Below are 21,974 nucleotides of genomic sequence, written 5' to 3' on the forward strand. Positions count from 1 at the left end.
CTCTGTAAGTGAGCAATAACTTGCGCTGTCATACATTAGCCCACACCAGCAAAAATTAAAACGCACTATTCAACGCTGGGTGATAGTTGGCTACATTAGTGAGCACTAGCGGACACTTGTCCAACATTAGCGAAGAAATAGCTGCGACGAACCTGCATCAGCGATGACTAGCGTACACCAGCTATCACAAAGAGACCAACAAACAATTTTGAATGCTGACCAACCCCAACGACCATTAGCCAGCACTAACAATTAGTCCAAGTTATCTAGCGCTAGCCGACAATTAGCCAACGTCCGGAAGTAATAAAGGTCTAGCCGAGATCTAACCATTACAAGGTTAGCGAATTCATACAACATTAGCCAGGGCTAGCCCTCCCTTGATGACAATCAGTCGGTATTGTGGAGTGCTAGCCAGCAGCCGTTAATTAGTCACGCATAGTGGACACTAGCCAACATTACGAAAAAGTAGCCGGTATTCGACTGACAATAGTTTGCGATAGACAGCAGTTAACTGATGCTACGCACCATTACACAACGCTAGACCAATGTTGGCAGGTGCGCGTTGGTTTTATACGAGTGAACGCCGCGTATGTCATGGCATATATTACGCTATTTCATCTATGTATACTCATGCATATGCAGGGGTACCCCAGCTCATCAAGTGAGTCTGATGAAACCTTGTCGTTTTTTGTTAAGGTCTTCAAATACATAAAATGCTTGTGATGCCATTGGTGACACGCCATAGCATTCATGCCATATAATTGATAACCTAGTCTTAATCTTTCCAGTGCATGCACAGTCTCGCATACGCCATGTTATGAAACAACTGATACGGCTCACATTGTATATATAGCGTAATCTGGTCTATTTATGCATAATATATGTGACTTCCATGGCCTCAGCATTCATGTGGTAACCTGCCTTTCCTGTGTGCCATATGTGCACATAAAAAGGCGCATATTGAAGCATAAGTAAGGTAGTGAGACGAAACACCATGGCGTCATGATGGTAGGTTATTCTTTTGCTGATCTCACTATTCTTTCTACCCACTTGCCATTAACCCAGCGTTTTAAGGCAGGCATTTTAATACCTGTTAGCTGGAGAGGAAAAGGAGTATCGGAGGCACTGGCTAGCGCGGTGGAGGGATGAGCGAGCGCTGAGCTATGAGCCATCTCGTTTCCGAGGGGTACCGGAATGCGCGGAACCGAGAGGATGGTAACATCGTGACCGTATTCGCGGAGCAGGCGCGCCTGGTGCCGGATCATCTGCAGTACAGAAACTGTGTGAAGAACGTTTTCGCATGCCCGATAGGCAGCCAGGAAGTCAGTGTACACATGACGGTGTACGGGGTCAGTTTCAGATGAAGTTTCCAGAGCCCATGCTAAATAATCTGGGATGGCCATTAGCTCTGCTCGTGTGCTCTACATCGCGTCTGCTCACACATGATGGCATCGTTTCTTATTTCCATTTGTCTGGTCGTCCCACACTGTGGCATAACAAGTGTTCCTGGTACCGTCTGCATAAAGTGCAGCGTCCGTGCATATGATGATGCATTCAGTAAGGGGAGAACTCGTAGCTTTAGCATGCATCTTGGCATAGGCAAGGCGCCGCACTCGCTGATTAGGGTTCATATTGAGTGGAAGTTAATTGGTGTATTCATGTGGGAGGTAGTGGCCAAGTACTACACCAGGGTGGTCAATTCTGCTCTGGTGAGGGAGTGCATTGCTGGCTGTGGTCGCCAGTGAGGCTGCACCCCGGCCTTTTTACACAATTTTACACAAGATTGGGAAGAATTAGGGATAAGAGCAACCTGCGATTCGCTGATGACATTGCATTGATGAGTAACGCGGGGGACGAATTACAGCTCATGATTACGGAACTGGATACGGAAAGTAGAAGAGTAGGTGTGAAAATTAATATGCATAAAACTAATGTAATGTGGAACAATTTTGGCAGAGAACAGCGCTTTGCGATAGGTGGTGAGACACTGGAAGTTGTAAAGGAGTACGTCTATTTAGGACAGGTAGTAACCGCGGAGCCGAACCATGAGAGTGAAATAACTAGAAGAATAAGGATGGGATGGGGCTCATTCGGCAAGCATTATCAAATCATGAATGGTAGTCTACCACTATCTCTCAAGAGGAAGGTATATAACAGCTGCACCTTACCGGTACTTACCTACGGAGCAGAAACCTGGAGACTTACAAAGAGGGTTCAACTTAACTTGAGGACGACGCAGCAAGCGATTGAAAGAAAAATGATAGTTGTAACCTTAAAAGACAGGAAGAGAGCAGAATGGGTCAGGGAACAAACGGGAATTAAGGATATCATAGTGGAAATCAAGAAGAAGAAATGGATATGGGCTGGGTACGTAGCACGTAGGCAGGGTAACCGGTGGTCATTAAGGGTAACTGACTGGATTCCAAGAGATGGCAAACGCGTGAGGGGGAGACAGAAATTTAGGTGGTAGATGAGATTAAGAAGTTTGTAGGTATAACGTGGCAGCAGAAAGCACAGGACCGGGTTGATTGGCGGAACATGGGAGAGGCCTTTGCCCTGCAGTGGGCTTAGACAGGCTGATGATGATGAGTGGATGTGGCTTACCATCGGTGAGTAGCGTGATTTCCTACGGCGGCGTTATGTTGGCCAAAATAGCCAATACGTGGATGTGAAACCCGAGGACATTTTTTTCGGAATATTTCGGCCAGCATGTGGTAGTGGGCCGAAATACAATTTTCTTATAAGACGTATGCCAATTTCGACATGTTGCTTGTCATCCATGGCCGAGAAATGCAGACGATCCGCGCGACATATCCGAGGATGGCATTTATAAAGTGACTCCAAAACCGACTTTTTCTTTGAATAAAATTACAACTCTTAATTCTCATATCAGCAGCATAGAGCACAGACGAAAGATAGTACGTCACACATCCCTGTGCTGGCATTGTTCTTTTTCTCATGGATGGTTTTTCCTGTCTCCGTAGTCTCCCATTATTTCGTTGCGTTGTGGGGCTTTTAAATTTTGTGCCGGTGGTCGGTTCTGCATAAGGCTATAGCCTTTGGTACCTCATCAAACACGGAATGTGACCGTCGGCGTCAACGTGAGTGATGCAAAAAATCATCACGATATAACGACGTCACCTCATGGCGTCATCGTGACATCACAGATCACCAGAATTTGTGACTTCATCATGAAGTCATGACGAGGCGGTCGATGACAAAGAAACACCGTTGATGCTCGTGGAAGCTGCACTACTCCAACAACGAGCCGTCACACGCTAACACGAAGCGAAAGGCAAAGAACGTAACTGCGTCTAAGGCTAACTCGATGCTAGCGTAACTCTATGCTAGCGCTGCCAATGTTTTTCGCTGGTATCGAGACGCCTAAACCATGGCCTCCAAGAATGCGCACCGTCAGGTTTCCTGCCGGCACGCAATCTCGGAAGCCATGCTTTAACTACGTCGTCGCCGAATCGTTTCGTACCTCCGCTAGTGTCATGCCGCATTACATCAGTTCACCGCTCACAGACGGTGGCACCACCCCGCCCTACCTATCCCCTCCAAGAGAGAGACCCATGTGAGATACTATGTATGAGAGAGATAAAACGTATTTGCGGAGTGTCGTGCATCTGCCCCGGTACCTTAGTTAGGAGTGCGGCGAACGCTGATCGCCGTGGACCGGGAGGTCGTAGGTTTGATTCCCTTCTTCTTTCAGGTTTTTCTTTCTCATCCGTTAGCGTCTATTTTATCAACGTCATATCCGTGAGTGAAATACGTCACTGAAATCTTGGTAGACCCCGGCATAGTGGCATAATGCGCTTTCGTGTTAAAAGAAAATTACTTTCCTTTCCACTCATCTTAGGCGAATGCACAAGGGACCGTGCTAGTTTTTTCGATGAGAGTGGATGAAATAATGAAAGAGCCTCCCTTTTAAACGGGGCGGTGACCTGCATTCCACCAAGCTCAAGATTTTAGTTGTTATTATTATTATTATTATTATTATTATTATTATTATTATTATTATTATTATTATTAATATTAACAGTAATATTATTATTATTGCACCGCGGCCTCATCTTGTTATGCCGAATTAAGGTCCTCTTCCTAAAAATCCACTTATAATCAAGGCCAAACTTTCTGCACCTTATTGCACACTAACCTTGGTTATCTCACGTTTTTGGTTCTGCCTACTTCTCCACCAACATTCCTCCAGCCGTCTTTTACTTTTGTCTATCTTCGACCTTTTTTACTTTTCCTATGTTGTCCCTAAAACCAAAGGCTTCAGTAGCCTAGTTCTTTAACATACACATGAGTGTATATCTCCACTTTCAATTAAAACATGCTCCGTCATTTCCTAACCTTCCCCACGCATGTGCATTTTTCTTATTTACTTAATCTCCCTTTATAACTACGCTTTCTAAGGCAATCCGACCTCGCTTCAAACAGCAAAGCACTTTTATTTGAATTGCCGTAAAATGTTTTCTTGCTTATTTTGTCTTTACCCTTTCGGTAGCTACTAAGAGCCGGTTTTCGTTCAATCGCTGCTAACCAATTCATATTTTCCGCCTCTATATGACGTTTTGCTTAATGCTCTTTGTCACCATATCACTTATACTGCCAGTCGTATACTTGCTGATGAGCCTCCTAGTACGTTTTTTTCAACTGCGAGTCAACGCCACTCCCAAATACCGGAACACTCTATATTCTCATATGCTGTATTTTACGTTCTTTAGCCCCTCTTCAAAAATAATTTTCAAACCGCTGGTAGTCGCTACAGAATTCAGCACCACTAAATGTCTGCATGTCGTAGAAAAGAGCATAGTCTGTACTTTTGCATTGTTACACTGCTCCATTTTGAGGGGTAGGGTAAAAAGTAAGGTATTAAAAAATTGGGTAGGGTAAACTAGGGTAATTTTGCCCATGGCGAAGGTTATTTTGGAAAGTGCGTTGTCAACACTGGTCTGCACAGCAAAAGTCACCATCAATAACCGGTCTTATCCTGCGACATTTGTAATCCTGCAATATTGCCTCAGGGATGCGACACTTGGGATGGCCTTCCTAAGACACCACGGTGCCGTCATCAAACTGAGATCTGAGTCGATAACACTAAGCTAAAGAAAAAGCATTGCCGCCCCACAAGAGGCCAGGTAACTACGCCTTGAATGTGCTTGACGAGCAGGTCACAGTTCCGTCTCTCTCCAGTGTCATCATTTCTGTTGGCACCCAAGAACCCACAGGCTTTGAAGGCGTCATCGAGGGCGGCCAGCTTCTCTTGGTCAGTCGCGACATTTGCGTTGCAAAAACGAATAGCCGAGCTTCATGCACGTAAAGGAGAGGTGATGCTCACAAATGTAAACAACGAGTACAAGCACGTCAACAAAGGCACGACAGTCGCCTTTACCGAAAAATTCGCCGAAGCGAGCAGTGCTTTCGCGCTCACCGATTACACCTAACCTACACCGACGACGTAAGTTCGTGAACCCGCTTTGACGTCAGCCCGAGTGTTTCCACGCATAGGCGAGAACAGATCAAAGTCTTGTTCTGACAATACAAAGACTGCTTCTCGTCATCATCGCGGATTCTACAAAGCCTGGATGCGAAACACATCATTATAACCGAAGACTATGCTCTTCCGCTCCACCAGAGCCCATACCGAGTTTCGACGCGAGAACGACAGGCCGTGAAGAAATAAGTCGACAAAATGCTACGAGACGAAATCGTTCAGCCATCGAAGAGTCTATGGGCATCTCCCGTTGTGTTAGTGGAGAAGGTGGAACCTAACGTTTCTGCATCGATTATCGTCGCCTAAGCAAAATCACAAAAAAATGATGTGTACCCTCTCCCACGGATAGGCAACACCCGAGATCAAATCGAGAACGCAAAGTACTTTTTCTTGATGAACCTCAAAACGGGCTACTGGCAGATAGAAGTTGACGAAAGAGACGGAGAAAAGACTGCCTCTATAACACCAAATAGTCTGTTCGAGCTCAAAGTCATGCCCTCTGGATTTGGTCGGCACCTATGACATTCCAACGCGTTATGGACACGGCGCTGGCCTCCGGCGCCTGGAATCCGTACTTCAATCAAGGCCTCCGGATTCACCCTGATCCCAGAAAAATTCCGCTTCGCGTGCGAGGTAATCCACGCAAGGTAATCTGATTACACAAGGTAATCCACGACGTGAGGTGAATCTTCGAAAGGCTAGCATGAAACTGTCGGCTGATACACTGCAGATCAGTTCTAAGTGTATAGCTCTTGTGACAGCGCACGTGAATAGAGCTATATAACGTTTTGAAGATGAATTGTCCGTTTTCACATACAGCGGACCGGCGAAATCTATTCCCACAGTCTGAAAGGGATCGGAGCGACACACTCTTTCACGCGGTAAGGGTGCCACAGGGGCGCTCGCTGGTTTGGCTCTATACTTCGCACATGTGTTGCATCCACCGATAACTTTCTTCACGACCTGTCTGCAACGAGGTATCCAAAAGTTCTCTCTAACTTCAGTAAGAGTGTCTTGTACACCTCCGTGAAGGACGCGCCGATGACAGTCACGGACTAGAAGGATGATGCGGAGGCAAGAGTACAGGATGCTTCACTTTTTCTGTTTATTGCGTTAACTGTAGTCTGCCTCTTATACGTAGTCGCCTTTCCGCATCCAGAAAAGGATGGAGTGTCTTCACACTCGACCGTTGATTTAACAATTTCCCTTTCTCTAGTTCGTCAATCTCTTTCAAGTATACTTCTTCTTGCACTACTTTAATCCAATAGTCTTCAGCTTTGTTCATGTCCTTCTCTGTTATGCTCGATAATTTTACTCGAGGCCTTCTGTTTCGACAGTTCTGAATAAATATTAAGACCCACGCTGTAATTCGCAGGACTCTTGTAAGGTTCGAGTATCTTTGAAGGTCCAAAATCGGCCCAAATGTTTTCACATGTAAGACTTGCACGGCGCTTGACTCGCTCAAGTCTGTTTCCTCACATGGCGTATTAGGTGTGTTCGTCGGCCATGTTGCTTCCTCCTCTCTTAACCAGGATGGACCTTGCCACCATAGTTTGTCGCGGCTCAGGAATTCCAACGCTGTGCCTCGTGTAAGATAATCTGCGGGGTTATCAGTCCCAGGACAATGTCGCCATCGAGTTTTGTCAAAGCTGCGTTGAATGTCTGACACTCTATTGCCAACAAACTGTTACCTTTGCGATGGCGCTCCTCGGATCCAATGTAGCACGACGGTGAAATCGGTCCAGAAGGTCACGTCTATATTATGTTCAAATGTCTTGAGGGTCCTAATAAGGAATGTCGCCAACCTAGTAGCAAGCACCGCTCCCAGAAGTTCGAGTCTGGGCAGCGTAACTTTCTGCAGCGGTGCTACTCTTGATTTAGCCATTAGGAGGGCCGTCGAGATGGTCTTGTTTTGTCCATCGTATCTCAAAAACGCACAGGCTCCATAAGCTTTCTGACTGGCATCACAAAACAGATGTATTTGCGCTGTTCCATCTCCTGGCAAAGCATCCACCCAACGATTGATGGCCGTCTCTTGAATTTGATGCAATTCTGAGCACCATTTACTGCCCTGTATACCAAGATCTTCTGGTAGCTCATCATCCCAATCAACCTTTCTCTTCCACAGCTCTTGAAAGAGTAGCTTCGCCTGTATAATGAAAGGTGCTATCACTCCCATCGGTTCAAATATTCTTGACACCGTCTGCAGAACAGATCTCTTACACGGTTTTCGTTCTGTCTGTAAGAATCCAAGCGCCGACTTTGAAGCAACCGTCATAACGTCTGTCGACGGGTTCCATATAAGTCCAAGCACTTTCACGGAGTCCGAAGAAATGTCGGTTTCCTCAGTCGCAGCAAACAATTCACGTAGAGCCTTAGAGTTTGATGCCCATTTTCTTAGACGCATACCTGCTGATTCTATCATAACGTTGGCTTTCCGGTAGATTTGCTTAGCTTCTTCCTCTGTTGGAGCTCCCACGAGAAGGTCATCTACATAAAAAGATTCAGCTAACATCTGGCCTGTAGGCTGTAATTTGCCTTGGATGGACGTCAGGTGTTGTCGCAAAGTGGCATTTAGTAGAAATGGGCTCGCTGCGGTTCCAAAGGGTACTCTGGTCATCCTCCACTCTTCAATTTCAGGTTCCCGATTTGCTGTAGTTGGAACGTCTTTGAACCAGAGAAACCGCAGGGCGTCTCGGTCTTCCTTTCTAATACCGATCTGTAGAAAGGCCTTCTCTATATCGGCCGTTAAAGCGATTTTATACATCCTAAATCGTATGAGAAGAGCCACCAAGTCAGTCAGCAGATTGGGACCTTTTTCTAAGCATTCGTTTAGGGAAGGGTAGTCAGGTTCATGGGCTGACGCGTCAAAGGCCACACGTACTCTTGTAGTCGTAGACTCGCTTCGTATGACGGCATGATGCGGCATGTAATAAATCCTAGATGGTACATTGTGACTTTCTTCAGGTTCTTTGGGCACCCGTTCAGCGTGTCCCATCTTCATATATTTGCTTATGGTCGACTCATATTCTACTGCGAAATCACGGTTACGCTTCATTTTCTTTCCGAGTGACAACAATCTCTTTAAAGCTTCCGCTCGATTGCTGTCAAGTTTCTCGCCATCTTCTTTCATAGCGGCCGTCGACAAATGAGAGCTTTCTCTGAAACCCTTCCAGTACCGAAGCATTGACTTTGGCTACGCTGTCATCATCTGGTAATATTCCAATGCTCTCAAATTCCCAGAACTTTCGTAGAACCTTGTCGGTAGTTTCGCTTGAGGTGTTCACACGTAGTACGCTCACTTGTGTGGCTAAGTTGACCGATGTACTGAAGAAGAGTGGCCCTTGAAACATACATCCGAATGTAGAACCATGAGAGACCAAGTCGCTGTTACCGGAACAACGTCGAATCTCTCCTGTCATGAATTTCCACAAGTGATCCGCTCCAAGCAGGAAGCTTATTCCAGGTACAGCGGTCATTCCAGGTGAGAATAGCTTGTCAGCAATGGGGCACCCGCTGTCTTCAATCTCTTTTATGAACTCATGGTTCACTGGCACCTGCAGTACGTCGTTGCAAATGAAGGGAATTTCAATAGCTTGAATGACGTTCTCCGTGTTGTCGTACTGACTACGCAGTCGAAGTTCTACGATGCGGTGCAGCCTTGAAAGGGATCCTGTCTGTCCAAAGATGTTGATAGTAAGACTAATTTTTCCAAGCTCTTTCAAACCGAGCGTCTTGGAAACGTCTTCTCGTATAAAGGTGCGTTGGCTACCACTGTCTGCTATGCCACGGATGTAGGCGCACTTCGTGTGCCCTATAACCCACAGTCGAAAGGTTTGCAGCAAAACGTCTGCGCCGAGACTTGCGTATGAGCTTGTATGAAGGCTGTTCATTGCAACTGCACTTGTGTTACTTGTAATTTCGGCCTTCTTTGGCTTCCATGTCGGATCACACATTGAAGACACATGTCTTCCTTGGCATTTGCCGCATTTTACTTTTCGTCGGCAAGTTTTGGCTCGGTGACCCACCATGGTAGAGCGAAAGCAGCGGTTTTCTGAAGTCAGCTTCTTTAGTTTTCCTTCTCTGCTTATATTGCAGCTACACTCTTCAGTAATATGGTTGGCTGAACCACAGAATACACACGCCTTGTTGTCTGTCTTCGAGGACGCGCATAGAGCTGCTGTTGTCGGTGGCTGAGAAGACGAAGCACTTTTCCCTCCAGTTCGGGAGTATCTCTTTTCCATACTTTCATTGCTTTGGCTTCGTTCGCGGCTTTCTACTTCTATTCGAAGGTACTTGAGCAAACCTTGCAAGTCATCGTCTGCGCAAATGTCACGGCTGCTACCAGGTGTCTCGTTGGAAGATGATGCACCGCTGGCTTGATCCCGGTGGTATCCAACAACGATGTCTGTCGGTAGAGCCCTGAGCAATATGTCGGTCATCATCGTGGCGTAAGTAGCCGAACTAATGTTGAGGCCTTTCAATCCGCGTATGTGGCATTGGACGAAATCGTACAAAGTCCTTAAGCCCTGGACATCATTGGAGCGCGTGACGTTCGGCAGCTCTCGTAAACGTCGCAGGTGCTCCTGAATTATGAGACGCTTGTCCCCGAAGCGACTTTTGAGGATGTCGATGGCATCATCATAACACTCTTCCGTCGCCTGAAGGCCTTCTATCGCTTTTGCCGCTACGCCACTCAGTATGTTTCTTAAGTAATGAAACTTCTCTCCCTTCGTGAGTCCTTCATTCTGGTGAACTGATGCCTTAAATTGTTCCCAGAAGCCAGGCCACTTACAAATTTCTCCAGAAAATGTCTGCAACTGAAGCGTTGGTAGCCTTATGGATCGTTGGGCATGATTCTCCTCACGCAGTTGAACCATAGGCGTTGCTGCCGGTGGTGCTGTCACGGACGAAGGCTGGCTAAGTCGCAATAGTGCCTGTCTAGCCTTTAATTCTCCGATCGTTCCTCTAGCAGCATCTTGGTATCTCATGACCGCCTCAAATTCCGCAGCGAACTCCTCGTCGGTAATGTGCTCCTCTATCATCTCGTTCAACTTGTCCAGCTCCGCCTTGTTCGCTTCGAGTTTTTCGGTCAGTGACGCTATAGTGCCGATGTTGTCGCCTTCTAAAGCGCTCTTAGCTTCATTGATGAGGCGCGTGTTCATTTGTCGACGCGACGTGCGCTTTTCTTTAAGACGGTTCATTGTCTCTCTCACGGTTGTGATTGCTGTCGCTCACCTTCACATTCGTAGAACGGAGCTTGCTTTCACTTTCGTTGATGGGCCTGCTTGAAATCACAGTCCCAGTCTGGCTTTCCGTTGCACCGTTGACATCTCTGTCACCGGCCTGGTTGGCAATGTCCTCCGCTGGCTTTCCGAGAGGCTGTCTTCCGGTAGGGAGGGTCCTGGCGCGTAGAACTCCCGACGGGTCTTCGGCACCACTTGTAGAATAAACCACACCAGTTGAGAGAGAGGTAATGAATATATTTACATCAAAGCAGACTATAGCACTGACATAGTGCTCATGGCGAACGCTGCCGATGATCTTCTTTTTCTTCTCTGTGTCCGCTCGCGCTCTTGCACATTAGAAGAATTCTTCAGAGCTCTTGGAATAACAGAGAGCTGAGCTAGTTCGTAAATATTCATTCTAAAAAGACAGGGCGTGCAAACACGGACACATGAAAGAAGTCAGGACACCAGAAACGCTCTTGTTTTTTATGTTCGCTCTGACCCGCTTTGAAAAGCCGCCATTGCTGCATTCACGCCACCCACCGACAACCCCCTTCGTGTTTCACGCCACTCCCTTTACCCCCTTCGTGTTTCTGTCGATGGCTGAAGTGGTAGCAGTTTCCGCCCCGTTTTCCTCTCTCTCCTTGCTAGGTTAAGCTACAAAATAAACTTGCACAAGTGAATAAATGATCATTTGCCTAGCCATTGGTTGTCTGCGTATTATTGTCGTGGCTGAGCCGCCCGCTAATTACCAACGCCGGTAGGGAAATATACACCGACGCGAGCAGGATAGGACTAAGCGCTGTCCTTATGTAGAGGACTGAGGGACTAGAAAAGGTTATGCTATCTAGTTATTTTAGTCAGTTATGCTAGCCGGTCGCTATCCAAGTCAGAAGACAACTATTCCACAACTGAAACAAAAAGTAACTAGCCATCACCTGGGCTACATTAAGGTTTGGGCCCTACCTCTACGACAGGCCCTTCAATGTTGTTAGCGATCACCACGCCTTGTGCTGGCTAGCTAAATTGAAGGACTCTTCAGGTCGCCTCGCCCGGTGGAGTCTGAGACTTCAATAATTCGACATTATTGTCGATTACAAGCCCAGAAGAAAGCACTCTGACGCCGACTACCTGTCTCGTGCACCCGTCGACCCACCAGCGCAGAACAACCAGAATGATGACTGTGTCTCGCGAACATAAGTACCGACCATTTGACTGAACGAGAGTGAGCCGAGCCGGAACTCAGGGGCCTTGTGCAATACCTCGAGGACTGTACCGCCGATGTTCCGAAGGCATTCAAGCGAGGATTGGGCGTCTTTTTCCTCCGAAATGGCGTTCCACTAAACAACTTCTCGCCACCTATTGCCTGGTTATACCTTCATCCCTAGATCCAGATGTTCTGGAAGTTTTGCATGACGATACGACGGCTGGACACCTTGGACATTCTCGCCTGGGCGCCAGGATACAAGATAACGACTCTTGACCTCGCCTCACTGCAGCCGTCGCCCATTACGAAAGGATATGCCGCAAGGACACCCCTTACCTCCGACGTCGCTCATTTCCAGAGGACGTGCCGGGACTGTCAGCGACGCAAGACACTGCCGACAAGGCCAGCTGGACTTCTGTAGACCATAGTATCACCGCGCCGACTGTCCAAACAAATCGGGATGGACCTATTGGGGCCTTTCCCAACATCGACTTTCGGAAATAATGGATCGTCGTAGCTAGTGAATACCTCACTATCGATGCCGAAACAAGCGCCCTGCTCAAAAACAGTGCAGCTGAGGTAGCCAAATTATTCGTTGAGAACATCGTCCTTCGTTATGGTGCCCCAGAGGTCCTCATCACCGACAGAGGTATGGCCTGTACTTCTGATTTGACTCAAGTGATGTTGGGATAGCCAGACAAGCCACCGCCGGGCTACCTGCCATCAACCTACCGACGGCCTCAGCGAGTGTCTAAATAAGCTTATCGCCGACATGCTGCCCATGTACGCCGACGTCGAACATAGGGAGTGGGATGCCGTCATTCCGTACTTTACCTTGGCATTCAACATGGTCCTGCAAGAAACCACGAAAATGACGCCATACAAGTTGGTCTACGGAAAGAACCCGGCAACGATGCTCGACGCCATGATACCTGACATCACCGACGAAGAAAACCTCGACGTCACCGTCTGCCTTGAACGTGCCGAAGAAGCCAGGCAACTCACTCGTCTGTGCATCAGCTGCCAGCAAAAGACCGACAGCCGTCGTTACAACCTTTGACGACGCCACACAGAATACCAGCCCGGCGACCGTGTTTAGGTCTGGACGCCAACAGGCCGACGCAGACCAGCGAGAAGCTTCTGCGACGATACGTTGCACCGTACAGGCCACTTAAACGTCTCGGCGCACTCGACTATGAGGTTGACCCCGACGGCATGACGAACTCTCTACGGTGCCGGTCATGGCCCCAGGTCGTAAACGTGGCGTGCCTTGAGCCTACCTGTGCGCGTTATAACGAACTTTTAGAACTTTTTTTGGACCTCTTTTGTGATTTTGCTGTATTCATGGATATGTGGCGTTTTGTTTTTTTCAAAAACAGCCAAATGCTGAAACCGAAAATGTGTTTATTTGACGGGAGATTAAAGCCTGCCTAAGTATCTTTAACTTCTAAAACAGTTGAAATTAAATATGGGGCAATTCCTCATTCTAACGGGAACTACAAAAGGCAGTTTCTAGTCAGAAATGAGCCAAATGCTTCATCTGTTTTAATCAAAAAGAGCCACATTCATTAAACCAGCGCTGCGGCAACAATCGTGACCAGAAGAACCGACATGGTCTCATCCAGTGTATTCCATTTGTGCCCTCGTTGTTTTGCTATCGTGTTTACGTACCACAGTTTGCTTTTTTAGGGCGAGTTGACACTTACTGGAGGACATGATGTTGTAGGGCAAGACTCGAGTATAAAGAATAAGAGGCCGAATTTACTGCTTCTTTTTGCCTCTCAATGTTTCTTTTCGAGTTTAGCTCTACAGTATCATGCCGTTCTTGCGCTACAAGATGGTATATTTGAAATAAAAGATATGACATGAATATATTGGGCACCGATCTACCAGAAGAAGGAAAAGAGCTGGATCACTTTTCAAGGCCTTAAATAGATGTCAACAACACGAAAACGATGCCGCCAGTCTAGAATAGGGCGGCTTTTGCCATAAATCACCACTCGCTGCTCAAGTCTAGTCATCGCCATTACGCTCATGCGACGAAGGACGGCACCAACTGAAGCACAAGGATGATGTTAATTTTATCGCAAAATATTGCTATACCATACATTCGAATCGTTTTAATCCTCTTTTACGAGCTAATTCAAGCCCAAAAGAAATGTTTCAATCTTTAAGAGCCAAATACAAAGTTTACTCCTGAATACCGACGGCAGTGGGCTATATAGATTTTAGCCACAATACAAATTTCACTTATTTTGGGGAAAGGAATGCACTGGCAAAAAATTGTTGCAGCAGGCCCGACCATATTTGCAGTAGCGAGCACGTGCGTTTTTCTTTGTTTCAGTTAAAGGGCATTTGGCTCTTTTAGAAAAAGAAAAGCGTCACATATGTTTTTCTTGGATTTCGTGTTCTTTCGCAGCATCGGGACAATGCTTTTTCAGAGGAGGGCAATGCCACCCGTGGTTTCATGTAGCCGACCCGATGCACGAATAACCAGTCTCGCGTGCGCCGCGCCGAAATATCAAGCATTCTGTATTGCTTTGCGTCGTTCTCATAAGCTTGAGCGCCCATCGCGAACAGTAGAGATTATTCTGGAACTAACACCGTCACCGGCGAAAAGCCTGGAGTATTCGCCAAATGTATAAATGCCCACGCGCCTTACCGCTGATCACATTACTCGGCGGCCGGCTATTGTCGTCGCCGCTATGAATGCACAGCGTGAATCGCTTGTACGTTGAATTTTCAATTGCCGGGCACAAGTTCGCCCAAAGAAAGCGTTCTGTATTTCCCAGTCCTTAGGTAGCCTTCGTCGCCATCACAACCACGTGACAATACCGTTCCAATAAGAGAGCCAGGTTCTTCTTATCGCCGGCCCATATCACTAACCAGCATCTTCAAAATTATGGAACATATACCTTTCTCAAGTTGCTAATTCCCTTGCCTTACCTAATTATTGCCTAACAAACATGCATTTAAAAAATCACTCCCATGCGTTACTCAATTTGCACTACTCCTTCATCACCTAAAGGTACGCTGAAGCACTCTCAAATATGACTTTGGAGCGCGTAAGTACAGTTTGATCTTTGCTGAATTCAAAAAGCGATGTCGGAGTTTTCAAAAGGGAACGTTACTTGCACTTTTTCGCAAAAGAAACAGAGGCTGTGGCCGCAGGGCTTCTTGAGATGCTCAGCGAACGCGGTGACGTCATCCTTGCTATGCCGCGTTATCTGCAACAGCAGCCCGCTGAAGCGCGGATTCCTCGATGAGCTCAGGCAATGGCACGTCACAAGTTAGTCACAGAGGCCACGGTTGCAGATACGGGAGACGCTTGTTCACGTAGCGCTCGGTTGTTTATCGTTATCCTAAATATCGTAATCCATCTGTAGAACTTTACCTCGGCTGTACTAACTTGGGCCTTCGTCACATAACAAGCGCTCTCGCAGTTCGGATCAGTGAGCCGCGGGAACCTTCCGTCGGAGTGCAGCACGGCTCCGCTAACTGAGCCGAGGATGACGTAGGTTTCCACGCCCTCACTTTCGGCGCGCTCGCGTGGGCGGAGCAAGACACTTTTTGTTCGCCTATTCTAAAGCTCCTGCTGCAACAGCCGCGGAAAAAATTACGACATCGTCGACACTAATGTCTGTTCCTTGCTAGCCACGAAGTTTTATCAAATTCTAAAACCTCTTCAGCTTCCCTTTACGCACTAGCGCAGACCATAACATACCAGTTGGCGCCCTGTTTATTCACTTGAAAAAGCTTTTGACAAAGTCCCTCGCAATCGTCTACTACAAAAGCTCCCTCAATCATCTACTACCAAAGCTACTAAAACTCTCTCTCTCTCTTTGTAACGTAATATCCGGTGTGCCACGAGGTGGAGCCCCTCCCCCCCTCTAGTCCCTCTCCTCTATTTATTATACATCAACCACTTACCTGACAATACGTGGACTAACATGCACCTGTTTTCTGGCCGTCGTTTAATCTACCGGCCAATTATTAGCGTTGTAGATACAACTATCCGGTCTTTCCTACTAATACTCGATAAGTTGTGTCGCAAATGGCTTATAGTTTTCAACACTAACAAAACTGCAATAGTGTCCGTTCACAGGCACCAAAAGTTATTCAACACAATCCGTAATATTAATTACGCTCCATTGTTTCTTCCCTCAGCTCTATTAAGTATTTCGGCGTTAACATTTCACAAAATATAAATGCTTCTTCTCACGTAGGTAAAGTCATCATTAATGCTAACAGAGATCTCGGTTACCATCGTCGTAACTTGCAACTTGCCCCTCCATCAGTCAAATTACTAGCCTACAAAAGACTAATTCGCCCAAAATAAGAGTGCGCATCCACAAAGTGGGACCCACTCCAAAAACCTTAATGGTTCTCTCTAACTCGTCTAAATCCGGGCACTTTTATTCATCTACTCCGACTACACATACTATAGCAGTGTTACTATCCTTAACAGTAAAGCAGGACTACCTAACCTAGACCTACGCCGAAAGATTACTAGATTTTCCTTGTATCACAATATGTATCACGCGTTTCATTATAACTCCCCGCTTCAACCAGCCCATTCTGCTGCGGCCCGAATAAGTCACCACAAGGGCGTATACCCACCACCAGCTTGCACCACGACCAACCATCACTCGTTTTTCGCTCAAGCAGCCTGGAGCGGACTTCCCAATTGTACAATCCGTCATTCCAACAGAGATAAATTTAGTAAATCCATAGAACGATTGTTTTATTGAGTGTAATCCTTTTGCCAGCAGTCCAACGTAATTCCCTCTGGAAGGGGGCGTTTGGGGTGTAATAAATAAACAAAAAAATAATTAATAAGCACCAATTACACAGTAAATGAAAGTGCGTGAGCAGGGAAAATAATTTAAGAGTTATAATTACGGTGACGTAATGCTCAAACACTACTTAGTTATTGGAGCAAGGGAGCATGGCCTGACATGTACAGCATAATGTTGTTTAAAAAATATCTGGCTAGTTATGTCTTCATTGATACCGACGGGTGGGCCACATTTTAATAATCTTCGCCTTACTGTGGTGGATAAGCTAGGATTTGCCTCAAATGATGTTTTTGTTAGCTCTTGTAATGAGCGAAGGGGACGTGTTTCGCCTCTGACGGCACAAAGGTCACCTTGTTTACGCAGCCATGTACCTGAGTTATTTCAATGCGCCACGCCATCTGTTCCGAGAAGCACCTGCCATGTGACGTCTACCGCAGAGGTTCGCATTCCTCAGCGTACGTATAGGTAGACTGTGTATTAAAACCACAGAAAGAAGCGCGAAAACCCCACAAGGTGCAAGGCCGTGAAAGAATGCAAAGCCGTGCGTCCGTTGCTGCGCTGGTTGATCTAAGCATTCGATGAGCGTAACCTTCTGGGATGTGTTGAAGAAAGATGAGCAAATGAAGGAAGAGGCGCACAGCGGTGGCCGTATAAAATCTCCTGCAAGCCACTTTCTGCGAACAGTGTACCGTGTACTGTATAGAACGTAACCTTCATTTATAGGTGAACTATATGGAGAACATGTATTAATGTTTTTCCAGTTAGCTCTACTTTAAATAAGCATGTTTGTGCATTCATAATGAAGGGTAATTTTGAAAAGGATACAATATATATATATATATATATATATATATATATATATATATATATATATATATATATATATATATATATATATATATATATATATATATATATGCTAGATGTCCTGACAGGACAAAATCGTACGGTAAAGGTAAACACATGCGCACCAGCGTAAAAATAATAGCACTAACAATGAGCTAGATCACGGTCTTTTATTTGAGGTTCACACATACTGCACAATCTGTAAGTAAACAAAGATATTTGATGCTCGCGTCCTTCGTTGCGCCTATAGAGGCGTAGACCGAATTATATGTGGCTATCCTTCTTGTCGAATTGATGTTAAGGCATGTGTAAGCTTCAAATCACCTTCAAAGCGTCATATTAATATTTGCTTGTGCAGTACGGGTAATTAAGGGGCATGAGTTGTCCCAGACATCGTAAGTTCATAATTGTCTTGCTCGAGGCGCACACCTGACCCATCTCAAGGCGCAAGTGCGTGTAATTCGTGCCGTCCGGAAACTGAAGGCCCTGCCGTTTTGCAGCTACCACTGGGAGATTTTGCTAACACCTCACGCGTGAGCAGAAATAAGAGGCGCGCGAAGGAAGAAGCTTTTAAGAATACGAGAGGGCATCCGTTGCTAGGCGACACCCGGCTAGGCGGAGCACGCGCAGACCGTGGCCCACCCATAAGGAAGCTCCTGCAAGGATTAATGTTTCCAGCGCGTGTGTAGAAAAGATCATTAAAGAAAATGTCCCGGGTTTGCTTCTATCCACTTTTCATGTTAGTTGTAGACTTCTTTTAAATAAATTTTGTTGCTATGCTTTATTTTGACTATACTGTTATTGTAATGACTTGCCATGTGCCATATAGGCAACATTTCATTGATATTCCTTGTTATTACGTGCCAAAAGCACGATATGATTACGAGGCACGCCGCAGTGGGCACCGAATTAATTGGACCACCCGGAGTTCTTTACCGCGCACTTAAAAATAAGTACACGGGTGTTCTTGCATTTTGCCCTCATCAAAATGCGACTGCCGTGCCCGCGGGAATCGCACCCACGTCCTAGGACTTAACAGCGAAACAGCTTAACCGCTGAGCTACCAGCGCGAACAAAACAAAATTTAGATGCATGTACACACCGGATTTCCTGTCCGATCGGCCGCTACGAAGCGCAAGGCATCATTAATAATCATCATCAACAACTAATATCCTCTAGCGGGCCCGGGCAGGGCCTGGTCGTGAACACGCGCGCCCTAGATAAGTTTAGTATTTAACGCCCAGGCCCGGGCCGGGCTGGGGCTTGGAACCACGGGCCCAGGCTGTGCTCGGGCTTCATAAAGCGGGCCCGGGCCAGGCCCGTGCAGTGCTCTAGTCGTTGCTGATTGCACTCTTCCTTATTATGACTACAAATTGTGCCTTTGTTCTTTGTAATTTGTGAGGAGCTTGAATCCATCCGCACCTTGCGCAGTTGACCTACACAACGAAAATGTTTACACATACATATCTGTACACAAGACTTTTCGCCAAGTACGAAGCCACTGTTTATGTTGTTGTTCTTATTCATGGCGAGAAATTCTGACATAGCCATTTTTAATTGTTTCGGTGCTATCGCCAGTGCAAGTCAATGTGTGCATTCACGTTATTGATGCCGTGGGTGCTGTTCAAGATGAATCATAGCTGAAGCCTTTGTAATTGGTCTTTTTTTCAGCAGCACCAATACCTTGCGCAGTTCACATTGTGTGACGCCTGGTGAAATATATCACTCTGTCACACAACAGTTCACAGCTGCACGGCTCACTTTTACCCTGGAGGAAGCCTCTGTATACGGTCGTTTCGCGACACAGTTTCAGTCACGGACGTGGCTCAGTGATTGCATGGTTCAATTCTACGTCGATTTTTCTCGAGTAGGCTCTGGCGCGAACGTGATGTTCCTTCTCAGCATGCACAGCGGTTGCTATGGAGACCGGCGGCAGAAAAAATCTCCAGCCGAAGTGTTCATTGAGATGAACCTGTAACAGCTAGCGCTTTAAAGTAACATTTTCACATTTCGCAGTGAAGCGGTATGTAACCAGGCCATTCGCGATTCCGGGAAAACACGCTCGGTGCAAAGAAAATCCCCAGTAGAGGTATCTGCACAGAAATAGGGTAAAACTTACTAATCATTACTGGTCTACTAAAAATTAACCGGTGAATAAATTTTAAAAATCTAGATGCGATCCTAATCCTTGACTTGGGTGTCTGGTAGTGGCACCCACACCATGGCCCTTGTGTGCCCTGGTGTAAGCCGTGGGTTCAGCTTATGTTTCGTCGCACGGCCTAAGCGGCACGCTGAGGCCACGCGCGTGTTTCAGACCTGGCCGACCACGTGGCGCAACGATGCCAATTGCTCACACGAAACCACCTGCTCTTTCAATGAACTAAATGAATTATTTTCATTGGCTATCCGGGTAGTAAATTTATCTATTTCTAAAGGAAACTTATGCTCCGATATCATAGGTACCAAGTATAACTTTTAGCTTGTACGAGAACCATAGACCTTGAGGTTTTATTTTTAGTCATTTATTTTGAATTTAGGAATATTTTTGGAGCTTTTGACAAACCTGAAGTCGTTGGTCGACCAAAAGCCACTGCTTAAAGGGGTACTAACACCATTTTTCGAAGGCGAGTTGACTCTGCCATACAAACCTCCTGTATGCAAGGTTCTGAGCGAGTGTGAAGCTCAGCAAATGCTGATACGATATTTTATTTTGATATTAAAGTCAATTTTTCTATGGCGCACCTACCTACATCCACACTAGTTTGACGTCAGGCTACAGTACCAATTCTAGTGACCTCCCGCAGCAGTCTGGCTAGTTGTGATGACGTTAGGTACCAAAACTTCCAACATGGCTGCTTCTGCGTCACCAAAACATTCAAAATAGCCGCTTGTGTGTCACCATCGGAGCAACGGTGTGGAGCGGCCGTAGAAACGTCACTATATATTGTGCGAGCACGTGACGAGAAGCTTATACTGTGTTGAGACGTCAGGGTACAGTAGAAACCGCAACTACCTTTGGAAACATACTCTAATTACTTTTTCAGGGTGCACTTGCGCTTAGCACTGCCGTTTCTAGGCTCTTGGGGATTTTTACCTTTAATTTGACGTAAAAAAAAAAAAACGAGAAGTGAAAATTTTCGTTTCAGTACTCCTGTAAGGACCAAGAGTGTCAGTGACTGCTCGTGTCATTAAGAAATAATGCTAAAAAGCTTTAAGTTGTACTTCTGGCCCATGAAGATTGAGGTGGAAGCGAGTCAAAGGAGCATGCGCTTAATGCAAAGGGAAATTTCTGTACGTTTCATCAAAAGTTGATGTCCCTTCTATGCCGTGTATTGCACAGCTTCGCTGGTCACCCGCCTTGTACAATGGAATCGTTAATAAATTTTACTTGTAAATGTCCTTTGTAGTAAAGAGTCTCATCATTAGGATTCAATGAAAAGACAAAGTCACGTCATGAAGCGTTACCGAATCCATGAGGTTGAAGTGTTGTGCAAATTTGCTTCACGGTAGCAATCGGACGCGAAAGCATGCTACCAAATTTAAGAAAAGTCAGCACAAAAAACACAAGTACAATATTTAAACACAGCAGGCACGCGCGCTATAAACAAAATTTTTTTGAGGAAGCATGGCAACTTATGTATGACAATAGCAGATACCAACATTACAAATGTAATGAAGCTTTTAACGCGGCATAAAGACACTTTCTTTTTTTGGCAACTGTGTAAACGGGAAGCTTATGCACGTGCCTCTGGCGCGCGTAATGAAAGAAGCCTCGATGACTACCCTTTGTAATCTACCGCTTGATCGTGCCAGAAACTTGGCACCATGAAGGGCATGAATGGAAAATTGCAACGCTTTGAGTACTTCACCATATGATAGCCCGCATTTTTGTTTACGGCCTAATTGCCTTCACGCGGCATTTCATTGTAGAAAGGTACAGTTTCTCCTTCACATACCTGGTTCCAGCTTGGCAGAACTTCATAAACGACATTTTTGTACATTGTTTGTATTGTACAGCATGTTTCTAAGAGCGAGAATCCGGCTTTACTTGGTTCATTATTGGACAAATATTGGGCAATTTATATGGGGCAGTGAAAACAATATTAACTATATACATTTGCGCAACATCGTAAACTTTGTTGTTCGGCTGGTTTGTACAAGCCTAATGAAATACAAACAGAAAGACGCATAACACCAAGCCCTCAAGCAGTACCTGTGCATAATGGGGACCACCGATACATTCGCCGACTGAGAGTTTTTAGTCGAGAGGCCATCCCCTAGCTGGAACTCCCTCAGCCAAGGATCCCCCCATCTGACGAAATAGCAACCGCAGGCGCTTCACAGGTGGCTCTTGTGTAGGCTTGGATTCCGGATATCTTCAATAGAGATGT

The 21,974-nt window shown here is 46.1% G+C and overlaps 1 protein-coding gene across 1 annotated transcript in view; it reads right to left on the bottom strand.

The window, feature by feature from the left end:
- LOC119385463 (4-pyridoxate dehydrogenase-like) overlaps positions 1-9,948 on the bottom strand; it is a 95,873-nt gene extending 85,925 nt beyond the window's left edge. The window contains exon 1 of the mRNA XM_049413996.1: positions 9,810-9,948. Coding sequence (XP_049269953.1) covers positions 9,810-9,948 — 139 coding nt within the window. The remainder of the gene's footprint in view (positions 1-9,809) is intronic.
- Positions 9,949-21,974: the final 12,026 nt, after the last annotated feature.

Source organism: Rhipicephalus sanguineus, chromosome 3 (assembly GCF_013339695.2).
Source record: "Rhipicephalus sanguineus isolate Rsan-2018 chromosome 3, BIME_Rsan_1.4, whole genome shotgun sequence".
In the NCBI taxonomy this organism is placed as follows: Eukaryota; Metazoa; Arthropoda; class Arachnida; order Ixodida; family Ixodidae; genus Rhipicephalus; species Rhipicephalus sanguineus.